This window comes from Schistocerca serialis, chromosome 3 (genome assembly GCF_023864345.2).
Source record: "Schistocerca serialis cubense isolate TAMUIC-IGC-003099 chromosome 3, iqSchSeri2.2, whole genome shotgun sequence".
Lineage (NCBI taxonomy): Eukaryota > Metazoa > Arthropoda > Insecta > Orthoptera > Acrididae > Schistocerca > Schistocerca serialis.
Window position 1 is genome coordinate 322,190,022 of NC_064640.1, and position 21,910 is coordinate 322,211,931.

The window sequence follows — 21,910 nt, forward strand, 5'->3', positions numbered from 1 at the left end:
GTAGGGTCGACTTAGTTGAAAAGTGAGAATTTCTCCGTCAATATGTAGTATGTGGCATTCTCCCCTTTGCCAGAGTGTTCTCTGTGATAATAAATGTGACCAGTTGTGGCTTGATAACCACTCAAGTGTTTCGATGAGCTATGTGACTACTGGCAAATGTTGTTGTTGTTGTTGTGGTCTTCAGTCCTGAGACTGGTTTGATGCAGCTCTCCATGCTACTCTATCCTGTGCAAGCTTCTTCATCTCCCAGTACCTACTGCAACCTACATCCTTCTGAATCTGCTTAGTGTATTCATCTCTTGGTCTCCCTCTACGATTTTTACCCTCCACGCTGCCCTCCAATGCTAAATTTGTGATCCCTTGATGCCTCAAAACATGTCCTACCAACCGATCCCTTCTTCTAGTCAAGTTGTGCCACAAACTTCTCTCCTCCCCAATCCTATTCAATACCTCCTCATTAGTTACGTGATCTACCCACCTTATCTTCAGCATTCTTCTATAGCACCACATTTCGAAAGCTTCTATTCTCTTCTTGTCCAAACTAGTTATCGTCCATGTTTCACTTCCATACATGGCTACACTCCATACAAATACTTTCAGAAACGACTTCCTGACACTTAAATCTATACTCGATGTTAACAAATTTCTCTTCTTGAGAAACGCTTTCCTTGCCATTGCCAGTCTACATTTTATATCCTCTCTACTTCGACCATCATCATTTATTTTGCTCCCCAAACAGCAAAACTCATTTACTACTTTAAATGTCTCATTTTCTAATCTAATTCCCTCAGCATCACCTGATTTAATTCAACTACATTCCATTACCCTCGTTTTTCTTTTGTTGATGTTCATCTTATATCCTCCTTTCAAGACACTGTCCATTCCGTTCAACTGCTCTTCCAAGTCCTTTGCTGTCTCTGACAGAATTACAATGTCACTGGCGAACCTCAAAGTTTTTACTTCTTCTCCATGAATTTTAATACCTACTCCGAATTTTTCTTTTGTTTCCTTTACTGCTTGCTCAATATACAGATTGAATAACATCGGGGAGAGGCTACAACCCTGTCTCACTCCTTTTGCAACCACTGCTTCCCTTTCATGCCCCTCGACTCTTATAACTGCCATCTGGCAGTTGATGGCAAATGATAACTGGCAAATGATGGAAGTTAATTAGCAGGTGAAGACCAGACATATCAGATGACTGGGTGATGGAATACTCAGTAGATTAACGATGACCATCATGAGACCGAAAGTAAGGTAACATCTTGTGTGTGTATTCCTTTGGTTTCCCCTCTTCTCTGCCTACTGAGATGTTAGCGATAGTCCATTCTGAGTCATTACTCAGAAATAATTTTTTTCTGATGGTCGTGGAAGCTGTTACTGGCCATTCCAAGCTTCTTACTTCTTCAAGGTTTGTCAGTGATACTGTTCTTCTCCCAAAGTTCATTAGGGGTGTATAAGAAATGTGTCCTAGGTAGTTTTCATCAGTTCTCATGTATCACACACCTTGTAGCACAAGGAACATTGGCTGTAGAACACAACAGGGTTTTATAGCTTAGCTTGCAAAACAGTGGGATGGGCTTTAATTGTGCATCAGATAACTGGTCAGCACCACACCTTTTGGTGTCCTGATATCTGCTTAGACTGTAAGCAGTTTTAAGATGACAGAGAATGCAACAGATATTGTGTTCTTTATTATGTCATGATGCAATTTCTTATTCTGTTTCTTTACTTGTTTCATTACAGGTAGTCCCTTAGAAAGTCCACGGATGTCTCCAAGCCAACATTTTGGTTTTGCTCCAATTAAAAGGTAATTTTTGTTATTTTGATTACAATACAGTGTTAGTAACAGTAATTGTATACATTAATGGAGGAACAAAAAAAAACCTCTTCCTTTGCATAAATAGTGTCTTTAAACAAATTCTAGGCTGTGGTTCAGTTATTCACTAACACAGTGGTTTGTTTTGTAATACTAATCGTGCATGGTTGGGAGCAGAGCATAGTTGAAATTTGAAATAGTTCTTAGGACAGATTTTTACATTGGTGTGACGTGTTGGTGATTAGCTTAATTAAGGGTATTACCTGCAGAAATAGGAATGCTTATTAGTTTTCATTTTTGCATGTAGTTAATTGAGAAATGAGACATTTATTCCAGATTTTTTATGGATACGTACTGTGTAGTGTTAACAATTATGATTAGTGTGATTTGATATTAATGGCAAATGACATTACAGACCATAGATAGTGTTAATAACTAAGTTAGTTAGTTGTATTAAGTAACCTCAGTATATGTTCATAGACATTAAACATTTGGAGCAGCCTACCTCTTTTTAATGTTATCTAAAAATCTCTAATCTAATCATGAATGCAGTGTCACAACTGGGGATAGGATTATAAATGTCCTTGACAATTCTTTGTATGCATAACCTTAAATGTTTATTAACCTATGCAAATTGTTATTACTTCCACTCGTTTCATACCAGTGACACACTTGGAGCTGTGTTTGTGCCAGAGTCTTCCTGTAAGGGACATAATACATGACCAAATTTCTCTGCGCTAGACTAGTTGGGTCACAATGTAATCATTTGGACTTAGCCATGTGCTTCCAAAACAACAAAACAAAGCTTGTCTATGATCATAATTTATGCAAATTAATGTACTTAATTGTTTTATTAAAGAAGTTTCCAATATTTCATGCCAAACATTGACTGTGAACTATTTTGTTGTCATTAAGTCCAGAAGGAGAAACAAGTCATTAATTGACTGGTACATTTCTCTGTTGCAGCAATCCACACCATAACACGTGTGCATATTTACCTTTAAGACATTACATTCCCGCATAATTTTAAGAATACCTCAATAAAATCCCCTACAAAAAGTCCCACTATGAACCATGGACTTTGGTATGGTGGGGTGGCTTGTGTGCCTTAACTATATTGATAGCCATACCGTAGGTGTAACAGTAGTGGAGGTTTATCTTAAGAGAGACCAGACTAACATATGATTCCTGAACGGGGGCAGCATCTTAGGTGTTTTTTGTGTAACAGTCTGGATCAGGGCTGGTTGCGTGAGATCCCTGCAAGGCTGCCCATGGGCACTGTTTGCATGTGTATTGCCTTGCAGGCACAGTGCACACACAGCTCGTATTATCTTATTCATACACAGGATGAAAGACTGCCGGTAATACAGTCAACAGCTGATGCTAGAATTTGTAGCCACATTAGAATTATTCTTTGTGTTTTCGTAATTATTACAGTATGACAGTACAACAAATACATACTATGCAATATAACATGTACATAGAATTTGTGGAAGTGTAGGCTGAAAGACCATACTTTTGTAACATGAAAGTGCCATCAGATGAAAAAGTAATGACAGTTAGCTTATTACAATTATGTTGTGAAGAAAAGCAAATGAATGTATGCTAGTGTGCATACTTTTATGCGTCATCTCCTCACACAAGGCTTCACACGTCAGTTAATAGGTCATAAAACAGCCATGTTATTTTCTTACGTTTTTCAGTGAGTGAAATTTTATGTTTTATTTTAGGCATCTGCAAGAAGTTTGTACTTGGTTTACCACTTTCCTCTGACTACAGATACCATTCTCGCTTCATTTGAAAACACTAAAGGCAGGTACAGATGACACCAGCAGATAATAGAAAATCGGTTGGCCTTCTGCAGTTCAGTAGAGGCACAACACAGTGACAAATAAACAAATAAAGATAACTGTTTCATTACATAATAAGTACTGCAGCACCATAAAGTAATTTGTTGCATAGCTTGACAACTGTTACAAGCACTACAAAATGTTACAAATTATGTCATTCAGTTCAGTGGAGAACTATGGGTGGAGATAGGGGGGCGTGGGAGGGCATAATATGGGAAGGGGTGTTGTACGGGCATAATAAAAGAGAATAAAATATCACTCTTTTTTAATTTCCTGTGGCCACAAATAAAATAGACATCACAAAAGAACACAAGCATTATTTATTAGAAATCTATTAACTTAATACTTAAACAGAAGTGTTAAGTTCAGAGCTGACCTGCTACATATGGAAAAAGTAAGTTCAAAACCTTTATCGTCATTACTCTACAATTGTTTTTAAATGTTTTGTGCTGGCATCTCAGTGACTGAAGTGAGATTACTGGTTATCAAATGCATTGCTCCAGTCAGATGATCATTAATAACACCACTCCTAAGCTTAAGTTTTGTTAATTTCATTGCTAAAAAACAGCTTTCACACAAATGTGTGGTCCTTAATATACTGCAGACTCAAGCAGCTATTTGGAACAGTTGCAGGACCTGTTCTCAAAGAAGGTTTTTGTAAAACACTTCTGTTTTTTACAGTGTGAAACCACCACCTGAGTGCATGGCACTACTGAAAGTCAGTGAGCTCCAACTGAATTTCAAGTGGTGCACTTTCAATGTCCACTGCAAAAGGAGTTCCAGAAATACTAAAATCAAGCTGAAATTGGTTGATGACACTAAATCTGCTGTTTGTTTTCTAACAAAGCCTATAGCACTGTACCAGACTTACAAAAATGTTCATTTAGTGTCTCATTTTTAAGTTTTTTTATTTATAATTAGGGCAACATTAAAAAAGTGTGCAAATGACCTTCCTGACCATCGTCGTATCTGCAACAACAGTTTTTTTGAAAACCCAAAATGGTGTCAGAAACTTCAGTAATTAGTTTGTCTGCCTTGCAAAGCTGTACTAGAGACATCCAGGTGCATTTTAAGGTCAGTTAGAAATGCAGGCTCTAGTATCCATGGGGGTCAGCAAACTCTTTTACTGATATTCCTTTCATGTCCATGAATAATGCTATGCCTTTCTGGAAGCTGAAAAAATGTTTTAAAACAATGCCTTGACTTGACCAGTGTGCTTCAGAAAAATGCTGCATGTTGACATAATTACAGTGTAGCTCTGCAAGGAAAGATTTATACAGTTGATGTCTCAAATCATACGATCTAGTTTTATTAACTGTTTTTACAATTACGTCCATAACACCAGAAACCAATAAGTAAAAGTGTGAGGGTGCTCAACACGGTATCTATAGATATCTTCAGAGAAAGTTTAGGAAATGTAAACTGGGAAGATGTATATAATGAGCCAAATGCTAATTATAAATGCAGCATATTTCTTGATAAATTTATATCCCTTTCTGAACATTGTTTTCCAAAGAAAATGACTAAATGTAACACCACAAACTTTTCAAAGGAACCTTGGATTACTACAGGTATTAAAGTGTCTTCAGAAAGAAAAAGAAAACTGTATGAGACAGCAAGAACTGTAAAGATCCAGAAGTAGTTTTACACTCTAAAAATTATTGTAACATACGGAGAAAAGTTGTAAGGAAATCAAGAAATATGTATGTTATAGAAGAAATTAACATCTCCAGCAATAAAATCAAATCAATATGGAATGTTATTAGAAGGGAGACAGGAAAGTAACCACTGGGGTAGGTAGTATTACTGTTAAAGAGAATGAGACCATCTTAACCAATGGTACACAGATTGCCAATGTATTTAACAATCACTCCTTAAGTGTAGGATAAAAAATTGGTGAGAATAGTTCAAAAGAAAAAGCCAGGCAGTACATGGAAGAGTCAGTTTTGAAAAATTTTAGTCAGATTAAGTGTCATCTAGCAACCTCTTGTGAAATAAGGAAAATTATTAAATCTTTGAAAAATAAATGTTCTGTTGGAGTAGATGACATCTCTGACAAGTTATTAAAACAATGTGGAGTAATTACAGCTGGTGTTTTGTGTCACATATGTAATGCATCACTGACTCAGGGTATTTTTCCAGACAGGTTAAAATATGCCATTGTCAGGCCTCTCTACAAAAAGGGGGAAACCACAGATGTCAATAATTACCGGCCAGTACCCTTGCTTACAGCATTTTCAAAAACGTTTGAGAAAGTAATGTACTCAAGAGTGGTTAGCCTTCTCAACAGTAATGGGATACTTAGTAAAACACAGTTCGGATTTCAGAAATGCTGTTCCACTGATACAGCAATATACAATTTCACTGTCCATATAATAGAGTCTTTAAATAGTAAAATGTCACGTGTGGGAATATTCTGTGACTTATCCAAAGCATTTGATTGTGTGAACCATGACATCATGTTAGAGAAATTACAATTATATGGTATAAATGGAACAGCATATGAGTGGTTTAAATATCTACAGAACAGGAAGCAAAAAGTCTCTTTATATGCTTCAAGTGATTCAAAGGAGTTTGCCACTTCATTTAACTGGGGTGAAATTGCATTAGTTGTTCCACAAGGTTCGATCATGGGTCCCCTCCTGTTCTTGATATATGTGAATGACCTCCCTTCTTCAGTGAAACAAGATACTGAACTGACACTGTTTGCTGATGATACAAGCATAATTATTAATCCAGTAAAAGAAAGTCGATAGAAAATGATACAAATAAGGTCTTTGGAAAAGTTATTAATTGGTTTTCTGCAAATGGGCTTTCTCTGAACTTTGAAAAAACACAGTACATCTAATTTTCTGCTGCAAAAAGTATAATTCCTTCAATAAACATAACACATCAAAAGAAGTCAGTAGCCAGGGTAGAGCATATTAAGTATTTGGGTGTACATATCGATGAGAATCTTAATTGGAAAAGTCATATTTTGGATCTCCTAAAGCAACTAGGTTCAGCAACTTTTGCAATCAGAATAATTGTCAATTTTGAGGATGTAGAAATTAGTAAGCTAACATACTTTTCATACTTCCACTCTCTGATGTCATACGGATAATATTCTGGGGGGGGGGGGTGGCAACTCAACATTTAGGCAAAAGGTGTTCACTGCTCAAAAGAAAGTAGTTAGAATAATGTGTGGGGTTCATAGTCGCACATCTTGTAGACATCTGTTTAAAAGGTTAGGAATTCTTACAACTGCTTCACAGTACATTTACTCAGTAATGAAATTTTTTCACAACAACATGGACCAGTTTAAAATCAACAGCAACATTCATGATTACAATACCAGAAAAAAGAAAGACCTACACTATCCTTTACTTAACCCATCTTTGGCACAGAAATGGGTAAAATATGCTGCTATAAAACTTTTTGATAAATTACCAGATGAAATAAAATGTCTGGCAGACAGCAGCAATAGTTTCAAAAACAAATTGAAATCATACCTCCTTGACAACTCCTTCTATACCATAGATGAATTCTTGAATATGAGTAAATAAATCTGGAGATATAACACATGCATTTTGTGCCATTTAAGGGAATGGGATAGATAATAGAAATACTTAGGTATAACACTATGCAAAAAAAAAAAAAAAAAAAAAAAACCCTAAACACCCTTGTTTCCTGTGCGCACTTCTTGTGCATTTGACACGTTCCACATCATAACAGTTTTTCCGTGCTATTGATCAAGGGAACACGTAACCAACTAACCAACCAACCACTTATTTTGGCAGATTAACACGATGTAGGATACAGTGTATTGCTGATATTCCCTACTGGGTACCAACTGCTTTCATCTAAATTTTATTTTAATTCAAAACAAGAACACCAGTCCTTTGACCGCTTTGTCAACAATGTTTCCTAAGCAAGAAAATATGTTGTCAGCCACAGTTGTACATTGCATTGACACTAAATCAGAGAGTTCTCTTTCATGATGAACTCAGCATCAACACCTCTTGCAAATACAGCATGCTGAGCAACATCTGTTACATACCTACCTTCATCCAAAGACACAGAAGGAAACCCAAATGTTTATTTCTGTCTCTCAGTTGTATTTTCAAATTGTTGACCATTTCTTCGGTGCATCTGCAAACTGTTCTCCATGAAGGACAGACTGCTTCAAAAACAGAAACACTAGTGCACACAAGGTTGTTGCAGAAGCAGCAAAACACTCTTCAACAAATTCTCTATCACTGTAGGGATGCACCGTTTTGGCTGTTTTTAAGATCTGTGCGATAGCTCACTCTCATTGCAACATCATTGTGGATGATATGGTTCTCTTTCTATAAATACATTACAAAGAAGGGGTAGAATCGAGGGCAAAAATCACATAATGCTTTACAAATAATACTAATATTTTCAAGAAATGACAAGCGAGGTGTGTCCAAAAAGAAATGAACTTTTGAAATAAGGCACCAACTGGCAGGAGGAGCATTCTGCAGCTACTGAGTGCATTTAGTGGTAGATTTAGATAACAAGCTGCCATTTGCTGCATTTTGCTCTGCCTTTTAATAAGCGAGCTACAGCGGCTGATGTGAGCGTTTGCACAAGCTGTTCATCAGATTAGTGTCAAAGGGACAATGAGCACTTTGAGAGAGAGAGAGAGAGAGAGAGAGAGAGAGAGAGAGAGAGAGAGAGAGTGTGTGTGTGTGTGTGTGTGTGTGTGTGTGTGTGTGTGTGTGCACGCGCACTACAAATTGCACAAAACGCGCACAAATTGGTCAAAGATAAAGATGATGATAGTACTGTTTACTGCAAAGGTTTTGTCCATCAGGATTTTGTTCCACATGGTCATATAGTAAACAAGGAAGTCTACCAGGGAATCCTAATGCACATCAGTAGTGCACAACCTTGTGTGCACTACTGTTTCTGTTTTTGAAGCAGTCTATCCTTCATGGAGAACAGTTTGCAAATGCACCGAAGAAATGGTCAACAATGTGGAAATACAACTGAGAGATAGAACTAAATGTTTGGGTTTCCTTCTCTGTATGTTTGGATGAAGGTAGGGATGTAACAGATGTTGCTCAGAATGCTGCATTTGCAAGAGGTGTTGATGCCAAGTTCAACATGAGGGAGAACTCTTTGATGTAGTGTCAATGCAAAGTATGCTGTATGCAAGAAGGTTTGTAGAAAAATCAGACTTGGATGTTGCATTATGACAACACACAAGCTCATACTTCACTCCTTGTCCACAGCTGTGTAGCAAATATTCACATTGCCGTTGTGCCGCACACCTGTTTCTCAGGAGCTAGCCCCAGCACACTTTTCCTTGTTTCCCGAACTTAATAGCCCGTTTAAAGGACATTATTTCCAAATCATAAAGGAGATTCAGGACAATATGACAAGAGACAAGCATGTGAAAAAGAAGAAAATGCGTTCCAGGGCGCTTTCCATAAATGGAAGAAATGATGGCAGTGGTGTATTTCCAATTGAGGGGAGTATTTGTAGGGGGACAATGTTTAACCCTCGAGCAGGCGCGCCATTTTTCAAAACACAGGCGGGCGGGCGGTGCACTTTGTACACGTGTAGAATAGCTGTTTTTATGTTACCAAGCTAAACATGTATCATCAAAATCACAGTTTAATCTCAGTTTACTTAAACAATGAGAAAATAAACTTACACAATATGAGCTAAACCACTGTTTTATTAAACAATAATCAAATAAACTTTCACTATAACACTCTGTTGCCAAGGACATGTGTTAGCGACAATAATGACCCACTCAAAGCATTAAGCAGTGCAGTTGCATCAGATCCCAGCCAGCCGCTTGTTCAATCACTAATTATCTCATAGACAACTGCCTCAATGTGGGATTATGTTGCTAGTTCCTAATCACGGTCATTTTTTTGCATAGATCGTAAATTTTTTCTCACCTGGCTCACTTCGTACTTTATATTACTGCTGCTCACTTGGACATATGACAACACAATTTATCATTGTTTTACGTGAAGCAATAATGAAGGAATAGGTATGGGTTTACAGTTGTGAAACCACAATGGAACTGCAGAAAATCATTTTATTTTTGGTTGGCGGACTTTATACACAGATGCGCTCGCTCGAGGGTTAATATGTTGAACAATACGCAGTAAAGGTGTTATAGCAAAAGTTTGATTTCATTTTGAACATACCTTTTGTATTTATATGGACTTCATTCATACTCTCTTTTCTGTTTTAGCTTGAAGTTTGGTAGGAATTGAAAATATCGCTTCACATTGTACTTCTTCACATTGATAAAACAGTATTACAAAACAGACACCGAGGGCTTGTTTGTGTTTAAATAAAAAAGTTATTCTTTTTCCCCCTCTGTGGGTTAAAGTGTAGGGATTTGACTGATTTTTGTGTTGAAGATCTTAACTTTTCCTAAGCCGTTTTCTTCTCACTAATTTTGTCCTGTCATGAATGCCAAAGATGTTTAAGAGACAAACCTGACTTGAAGTAAACAGGTCCGTCTTGCCATGCGCATGTTGGTAACAAACAAGCGATGTTAGCAGAGAGGTGGACGACAAACTGCTGGCTAATGGCTTCTGTGGGCAAGCAGTGTGGGTGCTGATGCCTGCGGGGTGCATTTGCCCACCCCTAGTCTGGGTGAATGAGTGATCTGGCCGTGCAACATCAGCCAATGTGACCTTGCTATGTTGGTACTGTGAATGACCGAAAGCAAGGGGAAAGTACAACCTTCATATTTTATGAGAACATGCAGCTCTACTGCATGGTTTAATGATGATAGCATTCTCTGGGTAAAATATTCCTGAAGTAAAATAGTCCCCCATTTGGATCTCCACATGAGTACTACTGAGGGGGATGTTGTCATCAGAAAAAACAAATTTGGCATTCTACAGGTTTGAGCATGGAATGTTAGATCACTTAAGGTGGTTGGTAAGTTGGAGAACTTGAAAATAGAAATGGATAAGTTGAAGTTGGGTATAGTGGGAATTAATGAAGTGTGGTGACAGGAGGAACAGACTATCTGGTAAAGTAAGTATACGTTACCAACATACAATCAACTAGGGATAATACAGGAATGAATAAGAAAATAGGATTTGGGTGACTAGTGATACAGGAACAACAGCTCAGATGGAAAGCCACTACTAAGCAAAAAAGAGAAGATTGAAATGTGGAAGGAATATATAGAAAGGTTATTAAAAGGAAAAATACTGGAAAACATTATTGTGGAAAAGGAATAGGATGTGAATGAAGATCAGAAGGGGGTTACAGCACTGCAAGAACATCGTGACAGGGCTGAAATATCTTAAGTTTAAACAATGTACCTGGAGTAGATGACATGGGAGGACCAACCATGACAAAACTGTTGGTATGCAAGATACGAGGCAGGCAAAATACCCTTGTTCTCCATTAAGAATGTAATAATCTTGATTCCATAGGAGCTATATGCTGACTACAGAACCATGTGTGGTTGCAAAATACTGATGTGCTATTTACAGGAGAATGGAAGGACTGGTAGAAGGCGGCCTCAGAGAACATCGGTTTGGGCTCTAGAGAAATGTAGGAACATGTGAGACAGTACTGACCATACCACATATCTTAGAAGGAAAGTGAAACTATCTGAAGAAAGGCAGACTTACGTTTATAGCATTTGTAGATTTGGTAAAAGCTTTTAACGATATTGAGTGGAATACCCTCTTTGAAATTTTGAAGGTAGGAGGGATAAAGTGCAGGGAGCAAAAGGATATTTACCGTATTTACTCGAATCTAAGCCGCACCTGAAAAATGACTCGAAATCGAGAAAAAAAATTTTTTCCTGAATCTAAGCCACACCTGAAATTTGAGACTCGAAATTCAAGGGGAGAGAAAAGTTTTAGGCCACACCTCCAAATCGAAACAAAGTTGGTCCATTGTAATATGAGACACAATTTAGGTAGAATAAATGACGATACAGCTACAGTAGCTTGGTTCGAGTCGTAAGCTTAGCAGTTAAGCTTTACCAGGTAGCCATTGCTATGCGTCAGACGTGCTTCATCTGGTTTGAATCGGTTGCTTATTTTTCTTTGATCTGATAAGTGCCGTTCTCTTTGTTATAGGTTTTTACGTCACTCTAGGCTGAAAATGCATTATTGTACTGTGTCATGCATTGTTTGTCGCATTCTGATAATAAGTGTTTATGACCTGTCGCTGCTCGCGGCATGGCTTGCTTTTGTGCGCGCTACCACTGCTTACAATAAAAAAAAAGAGGAATTGTCTCATTAGCAAAACAATGGCAAGAGACTGCTATTTGTTGTTACTTACACTGCTGCTTTCTTTGATAATGATCAACAAGAACCAAATAATAGACTGCATATGATAGATGTTCTGAACAAGAGTTTAGCTAAAATTTTTCTCAGTTTGAAAATCTTTGCAAACGCCTCTTTTGTACATTACATTCTGCACAGAAATTAGAGTCATCTTAGATTTAAAAATCTTGTCAATTGCCATTGCTGTGCTTCATTTCTGATTGTATCACTATTGGGCATAAGAATAATACGAATATAAACATGACATGATATTTATATTCTTCCGCATTTGCTGCTGTCTCACACTAGTTTCGTAGGTTATTAGGCAGACAGGATTTAAATGAGATAGCAGCAAACACAAAAGAATACATCGCAAAATGTTTATATTCGTATTATTCTTATGTTGAAGAGAATACTGCAGGTGATTCGCAATTCATAAAAGTTCCTATTAGCAACCATCTCTCCTCACAGGTAGGAAAAAATTCAGAACATAGGAGTTGGCCATATTGACAAACATCCCAAATAGTCTTCCCAGTCGGATTTTCGTAGTACATTGAAATGCTGCTGCATTCAAAGATGAACAACACGGAATTTGTATTTTCTTCGTTGGATAATGTGTGAAAATGCAGTGGTCGAAACTCGAGGAGGAAAAAAAAGCTCATCTTACACCTTTTTTTTTTTTTACTGATGCAGAGGTTTTGGCACCAGTATTTATCTTTGTGCCTGCAAAGCATGCCTGTGTAGCGCTACATATATTCGACGGCAGAAGTTAGTTGTGACGGCACCTACCAACATTTTTCAGAACTTCCGCTTACTTCGCACTCGATTCTAAGCCGCAGGCAGTTCTTTGGATTACAAAAACTGGAAAAAAAAGTGCGGCTTGGATTCGAGTAAATACAGTACTACTTGTACGGAAACTAGACTGCATAATCAATACACAGTCTTTACCCTATGTGAGATGATACATAAATCCTTTCAGCTGTCTTCTCGTAACTTGATTGATAATTTTTCCATTATATAATAACCACTTCTTCGTCAGTGTTCCCAGTGAGCACATGTATTTCATAGAATATTTAATGATAGATGTAATGACTCACCTGCACCACTTATTGACAAGGCGATTCTGGTGCATGCCTGCCCAGTCTTTCCTGACGGGCTGTAGCTATAACAACTCCACAGACAAACTTGGCACCACTCTGGGGCACACTGTTGGTGCTATGTACTTTTTAATTACTCAGTTTTATCTATTTGACAAGCCAATGTGACACCAGTGTTTTATAAATGGAGTGTGCTCTCGTTATGCTTGTACAGTTCATGCAGAGTAGTATTATTTCCAGAAGGTATGTAAAATATTGTGATCTCGGTTTTATGTGGTTGTTTGAACGTGTATACTCGTACACATTTATGCAGATTGTCGTAGTAATGTTCTTCTTCTGATATACTGTGGATCCAAAGATGACAGCTAGACCTGTAGAAAGTGGTCATTGAGGAAATAAAAATATTTCGATGTATGATTTTGGCTGCAAAACATCTTGTTTATCAATAAAGATCACATCGCACCCAGCAACGTGCACAACTTGTGTAACAAAATCACTGATGATAGCCAAAGAAGTGAGGATATAAAATGTAGACTGGCAGTGACAAGAAGTGTTTCTGAAGAAGAGAAATTTCTTAACATTAAATATAAATTTAAGTGTCGGCAAGTCTTAATTTTGAAAGTATTTGTCAGGAGTGTAGCCTTGTAGGGAAGGGAAATGTGGGCAATAAGCATTTTGGGCATGAAGAGAATAGAAGGTTTTAAAAAGAAATGTGGTTCTACAGAAGAATTCTGAAGATTGAAATGTTACTTAGAATAACTAACAAATAGGTACCAAATTCAATCTGGGAGAAATGAAATCTGAGGCTCAACTGTATTAAAAGAAGTCAGTTCATGGGTTTCACCTTGAGACATCAGTGAATAGCCATTGCACCTCAACCACCGCCACAACTCCAATACAGTTAGGTAACTGAATAATGAAGGATGAATAAACAATTTGACTCTCATTGAGCAGGTATTTAGAAAAATCACAGCTGACTTTATCAAAGTGACCAACTTTAAACTGGCTGTGAATCGATAACTGGCTATTCTGTCGATTTTCCTCATTCCAGCAAAGCTTAAGACACTATTTTTACACAGCATTTGCAAAAATGAAAAACTTGGTATCTGTTGTCACATGTAAGGAACCTATGAATTGAATTGTATAGGGTACAAACAGTATATGTTGGAGACATGATAAGTCTTTGCTTTGTGCCACAGTTTTACAAGTAATTTGGGACTTATCCATTTTTGTGACTTTATAAAGTCTTATTTAGACTAGCTGCATTTTGCTTTATTTAAAGCATCTTTAGTGGTCAAGTTTTGACTCTTTTATAGTTTTCATGCATATGCAAAGCACCAAAGAGGAATGTGAATGTATAAGAACATGGAAATTAGTAAATATTGTATACCAAGACAGTGCAGTGTGCCAAAAATCAAATGAACAATGCATGGAAATAATGTAGGAGCCAAAAAACTGAACTTTGAAGATACTATAAATAAAGTGAAACTCGTGTGGTCCAAATAAGAGTTTATATGGGCACAAAAAATGGAATAACTTATGTATTACTTATACTGGGTATGATAAAATAGTGTCTTGACAGAGACATACTGCTTGGCATCTTTGGAACCTTTTGTGTTCTCTCTCTTTCTCTCTTTTGATTCTCTCATTGTAACTGCAATGTGTTTTCACACATTATGTGATTGTCAAACCAGAAAATCTTATGTCAAATATAAACTCCTTTAATCAAGGTCTCCAAGCTGTTTGACTGGCTTGACGAAACTGAATCTGTGCTAAAACCTGTATAATATCATGGATGAACAACCAATCCGTTTATATGTGCACAAATCCTGTCTACATGCAGTTCCAAATAATAAAGAATTCTCCTTTAATTCCTCAATGAGAAATCTAATTATAATACTAAATGAATGTTTAATTTTGGAATGAAATTTCTTTATCTGTACAATGGAAAGTGTATGTGTCACTCCACATTTTTCAAAAACACGCAGATATTTTTCCACATACAATGAATGGAAAATTTCGTAAGAGTAAGTTTTACCCTCTTCAATTATTGTGGTGTGCTGCAACACAGTCCTGTTACTAGCAGCTTGATTACAGGTATACCACACTATATGATCACAGTATGCCTTCCTATAGTGAACTTCCTGGGATACGTTCAGTATCACACACTTAGCTTGCTTTATCAACTACTTAATAATCACAATCCCAAATATCTATCCTCATGTATATCATTCCTTCAGTGACACCATTAGCAAAGTGCCAGATCCTTACAGAACGGATTAAATCCAGTCACTCCTCACATCACAAGTGTTTGTGTTAAGTCCATTAGTATTGCAGCCACTTGATTATGGAATAACAAGCCCTATAAGATCAGAAAAGAAACAAATTTTAGCTGCATGAAAGTTTCACTCTGCAGTGGAGTGTGCACTACTATGAAACTTTCTGGCAGATTAAAACTGTTTGCTGGACCAAGACTCAAACTAGGGACCTTTACCTTTCGCAGCCAAGTGCTCTACTGACTGAGCTACCCAAGCATTACTCTGTCATACAGTTTTAATCTCCCAGGAAGTTTCATATCAGTGCACACTTGGCTGCAATGTGAAAATTTCCTTCAGGAAACATCCCCCAAGCTGTGGCTAAACCATTTCTCCACAATATCTTTCAGGAAACATCCCCCAAGCTGTGGCTAAACCATTTCTCCACAATATCTTTTCTTCCATGAGTGCTAGTCTAGCAGGTTTCACAGGAGAGCTTCTGTTAAGTTTGGAAAGGTAGGAGACTAGATGCTGACGGAAGTAAAGCTGTGAGGACAGGTTGTGAGTTGTGCCTGGATAGCTCAGTTGGTAGAGCACTTACCCGTAAAAGGTGAAGGTCCCGAGTTCTAATCTCAATGTAGTACTCAAATTTAATCTGCCAGGAAGTTTCATAAATTTTAGCTATTTCAAACATGAACTGACGGACTGTCTTTTCAAATAATAGTAGCTTTTCTGTTCCTCCTGAGTACATATGCACCATGTTCCCCATTCTAAATATTATTAACAAAAAATCTTTGATACATTTTAACACCTTGCTTTCTTTTCCTCTATCTCATTTTTTTCTTTTTCTGCTCATATTATATGTTTGATTGTGTTATATTGTAGTTCTTGTAGTGTAAACAGCCTATATTTTCCGATGTACTGTCTGTCATATAAAAATACACTAACAGAAAAAACTGCAACTTCAAAAAATAATTAATGTGGAGTAATGAAATTTTGGGAATATATTTGTCTAGGTAACATATTTAAGTGATTAACATTGCAAAATCACAGGTGAATGTAAGTGCGAGAAAGCCATAGCAAATGTGAAATGCTGGTACATTAATATCCAGTGTAACTGCCAGAATGCTGAATGTGAGCATGCAAACATGAGTGCATTGTGTTTTAGAGATCCGGTATGTCAGTTTGTGGGGTGGAGTTCCATGCCTGTTGCACTTTGTTGGCCAATACAGGGACAGCTGATGCTGTTTGAGGATGATGATGATGGAGTTGTTGTCCAATGATGTCTCATATGTGCTTGACTGGAGACAGATTGGATGATCGAGCAGGCCAAGGCAACATGTCAACTCTCTGTAGAGCATGTTTTGTTGCTACAGTGGTATGTAGGTGAGCGTTATTCTGTTGGAAAGCACCACCCCAATACTGTTCATGAGTGGCAGCACAATGGGTCGAATAACCAGACTGACGTACAGTTTTCAGGGAGGGTGCTTGAAATAACTGCAAGAGTGCTCCTGCTATGATGCAAACCATAACTCCATGCGTAGGTCCAGTGTGTCTAGCACACAGACAGATTGGTTACAGGTCCTCAGCTGGCCTGCTCCTAACCAACACACGGCCATCACTGGCACTGAGACAGAACCAGATTTCACTAGAAAACACAACAGACCTCCACCATGTCCTTCAATGAGCTTTCACGCCACACCACTGAAGGTGCAAATTACAGTGTTTCAGGCTCAGTGGAATGCACACTACAAGGCATCTGGCTTGGTGCTGTCCTTGAAGTACTGATTTGTAACAGTTCATTGTGTCACCTGCTGCAGATGCAGTATGTGTGCCAGAGCCATATGCTGAACAAGATAGTCTTCACTCTTGATAGTGCCATGTGACCGTCTGGAGACCAGTCTTCTTGTGACCATACATTTCCATGACCCCGCTGCCAGCAATCATGTACAGTGACTACATTCCTGCCAAGTCTTTCTGCAATTTCACGGAAGGATCATCCAGCTTCTTGTAGCCCTATTACATGACATCATTCAAACTTGGTGAGGTGTCGATAAAGGTGTCTGTGTTGCCTCAAAGGTATTATTGACTAACATCAACTCACCACATCCAAACTCAAAAGTAACTAACATCCATGACCGTTGCAGCTTGTATTCAAAGCAAACCTGATTTGTATCCTCTTAGTAGTGCTACTAGTGCCACTCTACTGTAACTGGCACAAAATTTGAATAGACATTATCTTTGAGATGCAGAAACACTCCTACCAACTTTTGTTTATGTCACAACTCCTTCTTGGTGTTGCGATCCTTTTTTTTCCCTTAATGTATTTTTGCCTCCACTGTAAACTGTAAGGAGTTTGGATTGATTTAAAATAGATTTTGGGTATCAAGCAAAAAAATAGAAGAAAAGTTGCTCCTGAATGTTCCACCAGAAGGTGAACATAAATATAAGTAGGCAGAATAAATTGGTTGGGAGTTCAGATGTTTCCATTTCTATATAGTGTCTAGGTAGGAATATAAAAACAAGTAAGACAGCATAATATTGCACAAGAGGAGAAGGAAGAGTAATGCTAACGAGACCAAACACGCAAATGCGAGACCCCCTCCCTCCCCCAAAGCGCGTGCGCACGCGCGCGCACACACGCACGCACACACACACACACACACACACACACACACACACACACACACACACACACGCGCGCGCGCGCGTCATATATTCTGTGACTGCACAATAATTGGCAGATTGTCAGGTGAACTCGTATGTGAAGTTACAGAAGCAGTTAGCTGAATACTGTTTTGTTGCTTTAATTTGTTTTCATATCACAGCAATTTTATATTCACACAATTACCTGAGAAGAAATTATTGTTTCAGAGGTGATGGAAGAAGATGGTCTGTTGCATCTCTGCCTTCATCTGGCTATGGGACAACACCTGGAAGTTCTAATGTGTCGGTAAGTAAGTGTGCATTAGTTAATGCTTCTGGGGGGTTGTGACATTTCTTTTGTCAGGTATACTTTGTAAAGTGGCCACAAACAAGATCATAAATAATATAAGCAGGCCATTGAGTAGAAATTGAATGTGTGTGGTTCCCCCTTATGAACCACTAGGCCAAAAGGCTCTCTCTGTCTACATCCCACAGCTCTGCTTCACATATGTCTCCTTTGGGAAATTTTAATGCATATGTAATGTAATGGCGATCTTCCGGTAGTTGCTTCAGAGACTGAGGTGCTTGAGCTCATCTTTGTCAAAAGTTCTTTTCCTCCAACAATGGGCTAGAGCTATGGGATCATTTTGTGCCATTAATTTTTGTTATGCTTCAGTGCATTATAAATTTAGTTTTCTATTAACTTATGAATAGTTGTTCTCATAAATAACTTTTAATACATAAAATAGTTCAACACTACTGTAAAGTTCTGTCTGCTTAGTAAACCACGAATAACCAAATAGGTTTAGCAGTAACCAGAGAAACTCTTCACAAAAAGGCAGAAGCATGCATTTATCAGACTTTGTTAGTCTTCATAGTTCTTTAAAGAGTCATGAAATGCAATTCCAGTGTAATGTGTCTCACAATTTGGTAAACAACATCCTTGAATCATTGCCATAATTTAATATTTTCAGTGATGGCTGCTGTAAAGTTGTGTAGTTCACTTTCAGTGCTCATATATCGTGATCATTTACTGTGAGCTAACATTGTCTGGCCTACATAGTAAATTATCATCTTACTGGTTTCTTACTAATGTGTGTCAATATGAATATCTAATTATCTAATACACTGAAACATAACATCTCCCTGGCAAAAGACAATGAACTTGCAACAGTCTAATGTATTCCAGAAGGTTATAATATTATTATGGATGAATTTTTATAAATTACACGATAGTTCATTATCAGATATCAGATGTGTGGCTCAGTGGTTAAGTGTCAGACTACAAACCTAGGGAATCAGGTTTTATTTCACAGTTGGTCCTAGAATTTTTTTCTTTTACTTACTGCACTATTGTGTGGAGTTTATGTTAAACTGTAGGTTTTCCTATAAATGGCTGGATAAGTAGGTTCAATGGTTGTGGGAAGGCAAGGAATGAGACCTCCAACAATTCTATGCCTAGTGAAGCTCTGCGCTTCTGATAACCAAACTTTGAGTTCCTTTCATATACCAGTTCCAGATTGAGCTGTATTTAAATATTCCACACTTAGCTCCATTATCATTGCTGTAATATTTAACTTTTTTTTTACCAATTCATCTTTCATTGGTTAATGTGAGGTGACTGAGCACATTAGTGTGCAAGTATAAGGCTTCAAGTCCCCTAGAACTGGCTGGGAAAATTAGTTTCACAAGTAAGAGGAAAGCCAGAGCAAGCTTCTATTAGTATGACCAAGTCTATTGTCACTGTGTGGTGGTCAAACCATCCTTAAGGTTGCAAATAGCTTCACTTTGTGTTTTATTTCCATTTGCTGTCATAAATAAAATAATTAATAATGAGATTTGAAACTTTTTTTTCAGTCGCAGTGCTCTAGCCAGGAGAAACTACATCAGCTGCCAAATCTTCCTACTTCAGACGAACTTCAGATGCTGACATCACATTTCTCATCAAATGACAGCAATCCAAGCATAGATGATGATGGACGACGTTCTCCTTTCTATAGACCTAGATCGAGAAGCCTAAGGTAAGGTCACAGTCAGCCCCCCCTCTCTCCATCCCCCTCCCTCCCTCTCCCTCCCTCCCTCTCCCTCTCCCTCCCCCTCCCTCTCCCTCTCCCTCCCTCCCTCCCTCTCCCTCCCCCTCCGCCATCTCCCCCCCCTCCGCCATCTCCCCCCCCTCCGCCATCTCCCCCCCCTCCGCCATCTCCCCCCCCCCCTCCGCCATCTCCCCCTCCGCCATCTCCCCCCCCTCCGCCATCTCCCCCTCCGCCACCTCCCCCCCCGCCATCTCCCCCCCTCCGCCATATCCCCCCCCTCCGCCATATCCCCCCCTCCGCCATATCCCCCCCCCTCCGCCATATCCCCCCCCTCCGCCATATCCCCCCCCCTCCGCCATATCCCCCCCCTCCGCCATATCCCCCCCTCCGCCATATCCCCCCCTCCGCCATATCCCCCCCTCCGCCATATCCCCCCCTCCGCCATATCCCCCCCTCCGCCATATCCCCCCCTCCGCCATATCCCCCCCTCCGCCATATCCCCCCCTCCGCCATATCCCCCCTCCGCCATATCCCCCCCTCCGCCGTCTCCCCCCCTCCGCCGTCTCCCCCCCTCCGCCGTCTCCCCCCCTCCGCCGTCTCCCCCCCCTCCGCCGTCTCCCCCCCTCCGCCGTCTCCCCCCCCTCCGCCGTCTCCCCCCCTCCGCCGTCTCCCCCCCTCCGCCGTCTCCCCCCCTCCGCCGTCTCCCCCCCTCCGCCGTCTCCCCCCCTCCGCCGTCTCCCCCCCTCCGCCGTCTCCCCCCCTCCGCCGTCTCCCCCCCCTCCGCCGTCTCCCCCCCTCCGCCGTCTCCCCCCCCTCCGCCGTCTCCCCCCCCTCCGCCGTCTCCCCCCCCTCCGCCGTCTCCCCCCCCTCCGCCGTCTCCCCCCCCTCCGCCGTCTCCCCCCCCCCTCCGCCGTCTCCCCCCCCCTCCGCCGTCTCCCCCCCCCTCCGCCGTCTCCCTCCCCCCTCCGCCGTCTCCCTCCCCCCTCCGCCGTCTCCCTCCCCCCTCCGCCGTCTCCCCCCCCCCCTCCGCCGTCTCCCCCCCCCCCTCCGCCGTCTCCCCCCCCCCCTCCGCCGTCTCCCCCCCTCCGCCGTCTCCCCCCCTCCGCCGTCTCCCCCCCTCCGCCGTCTCCCCCCCTCCGCCGTCTCCCCCCCTCCGCCGTCTCCCCCCCTCCGCCGTCTCCCCCCCTCCGCCGTCTCCCCCCCTCCGCCGTCTCCCCCCCCTCCGCGGTCTCCCCCCCCTCCGCCGTCTCCCCCCCCTCCGCCGTCTCCCCCCCCTCCGCCGTCTCCCCCCCTCCGCCGTCTCCCCCCCCTCCGCCGTCTCCCCCCCCCTCCGCCGTCTCCCCCCCCTCCGCCGTCTCCCCCCCCCTCCGCCGTCTCTCCCCCCCTCCGCCGTCTCTCCCCCCCTCCGCCGTCTCCCCCCCCTCCGCCGTCTCCCCCCCCTCCGCCGTCTCCCCCCCCTCCGCCGTCTCCCCCCCTCCGCCGTCTCCCCCCCCTCCGCCGTCTCCCCCCCTCCGCCGTCTACCCCCCCTCCGCCGTCTCCCCCCCCTCTGCCGTCTCCCCCCCCCTCCGCCGTCTCCCCCCCCTCCGCCGTCTCCCCCCCTCCGCCGTCTCCCCCCCTCCGCCGTCTCCCCCCCCCGTCCGCCGTCTCCCCCCCCTCCGCCGTCTCCCCCCCCGTCCGCCGTCTCCCCCCCCTCCGCCGTCTCCCCCCCCGTCCGCCGTCTCCGCCCCCTCCGCCGTCTCCCCCCCCCTCCGCCGTCTCCCCCCCCCCTCCGCCGTCTCCCCCCCCTCCGCCGTCTCCCCCCCCCCTCCGCCGTCTCCCCCCTCCGCCGTCTCCCCCCCTCCGCCGTCTCCCCCCCTCCGCCGTCTCCCCCCCCTCCGCCGTCTCACCCCCCTCCGCCGTCTCCCCCCCTCCGCCGTCTCCCCCCCTCCGCCGTCTC

General features: G+C 41.5%; 1 protein-coding gene across 4 annotated transcripts in view; it reads left to right on the plus strand.

Moving 5' to 3' along the window:
• Window positions 1-21,910, plus strand: part of LOC126470135 (microtubule-associated serine/threonine-protein kinase 2) — a 268,713-nt gene that overhangs the window by 31,582 nt on the left and 215,221 nt on the right. For all 4 annotated transcript variants that reach the window (XM_050097751.1, XM_050097750.1, XM_050097749.1 and 1 more), the window contains exons 4-6: window positions 1,747-1,810; window positions 18,169-18,247; window positions 19,798-19,961. In XM_050097751.1, the coding sequence (XP_049953708.1) occupies window positions 1,747-1,810; window positions 18,169-18,247; window positions 19,798-19,961 (307 nt within the window). The remainder of the gene's footprint in view (window positions 1-1,746; window positions 1,811-18,168; window positions 18,248-19,797; window positions 19,962-21,910) is intronic.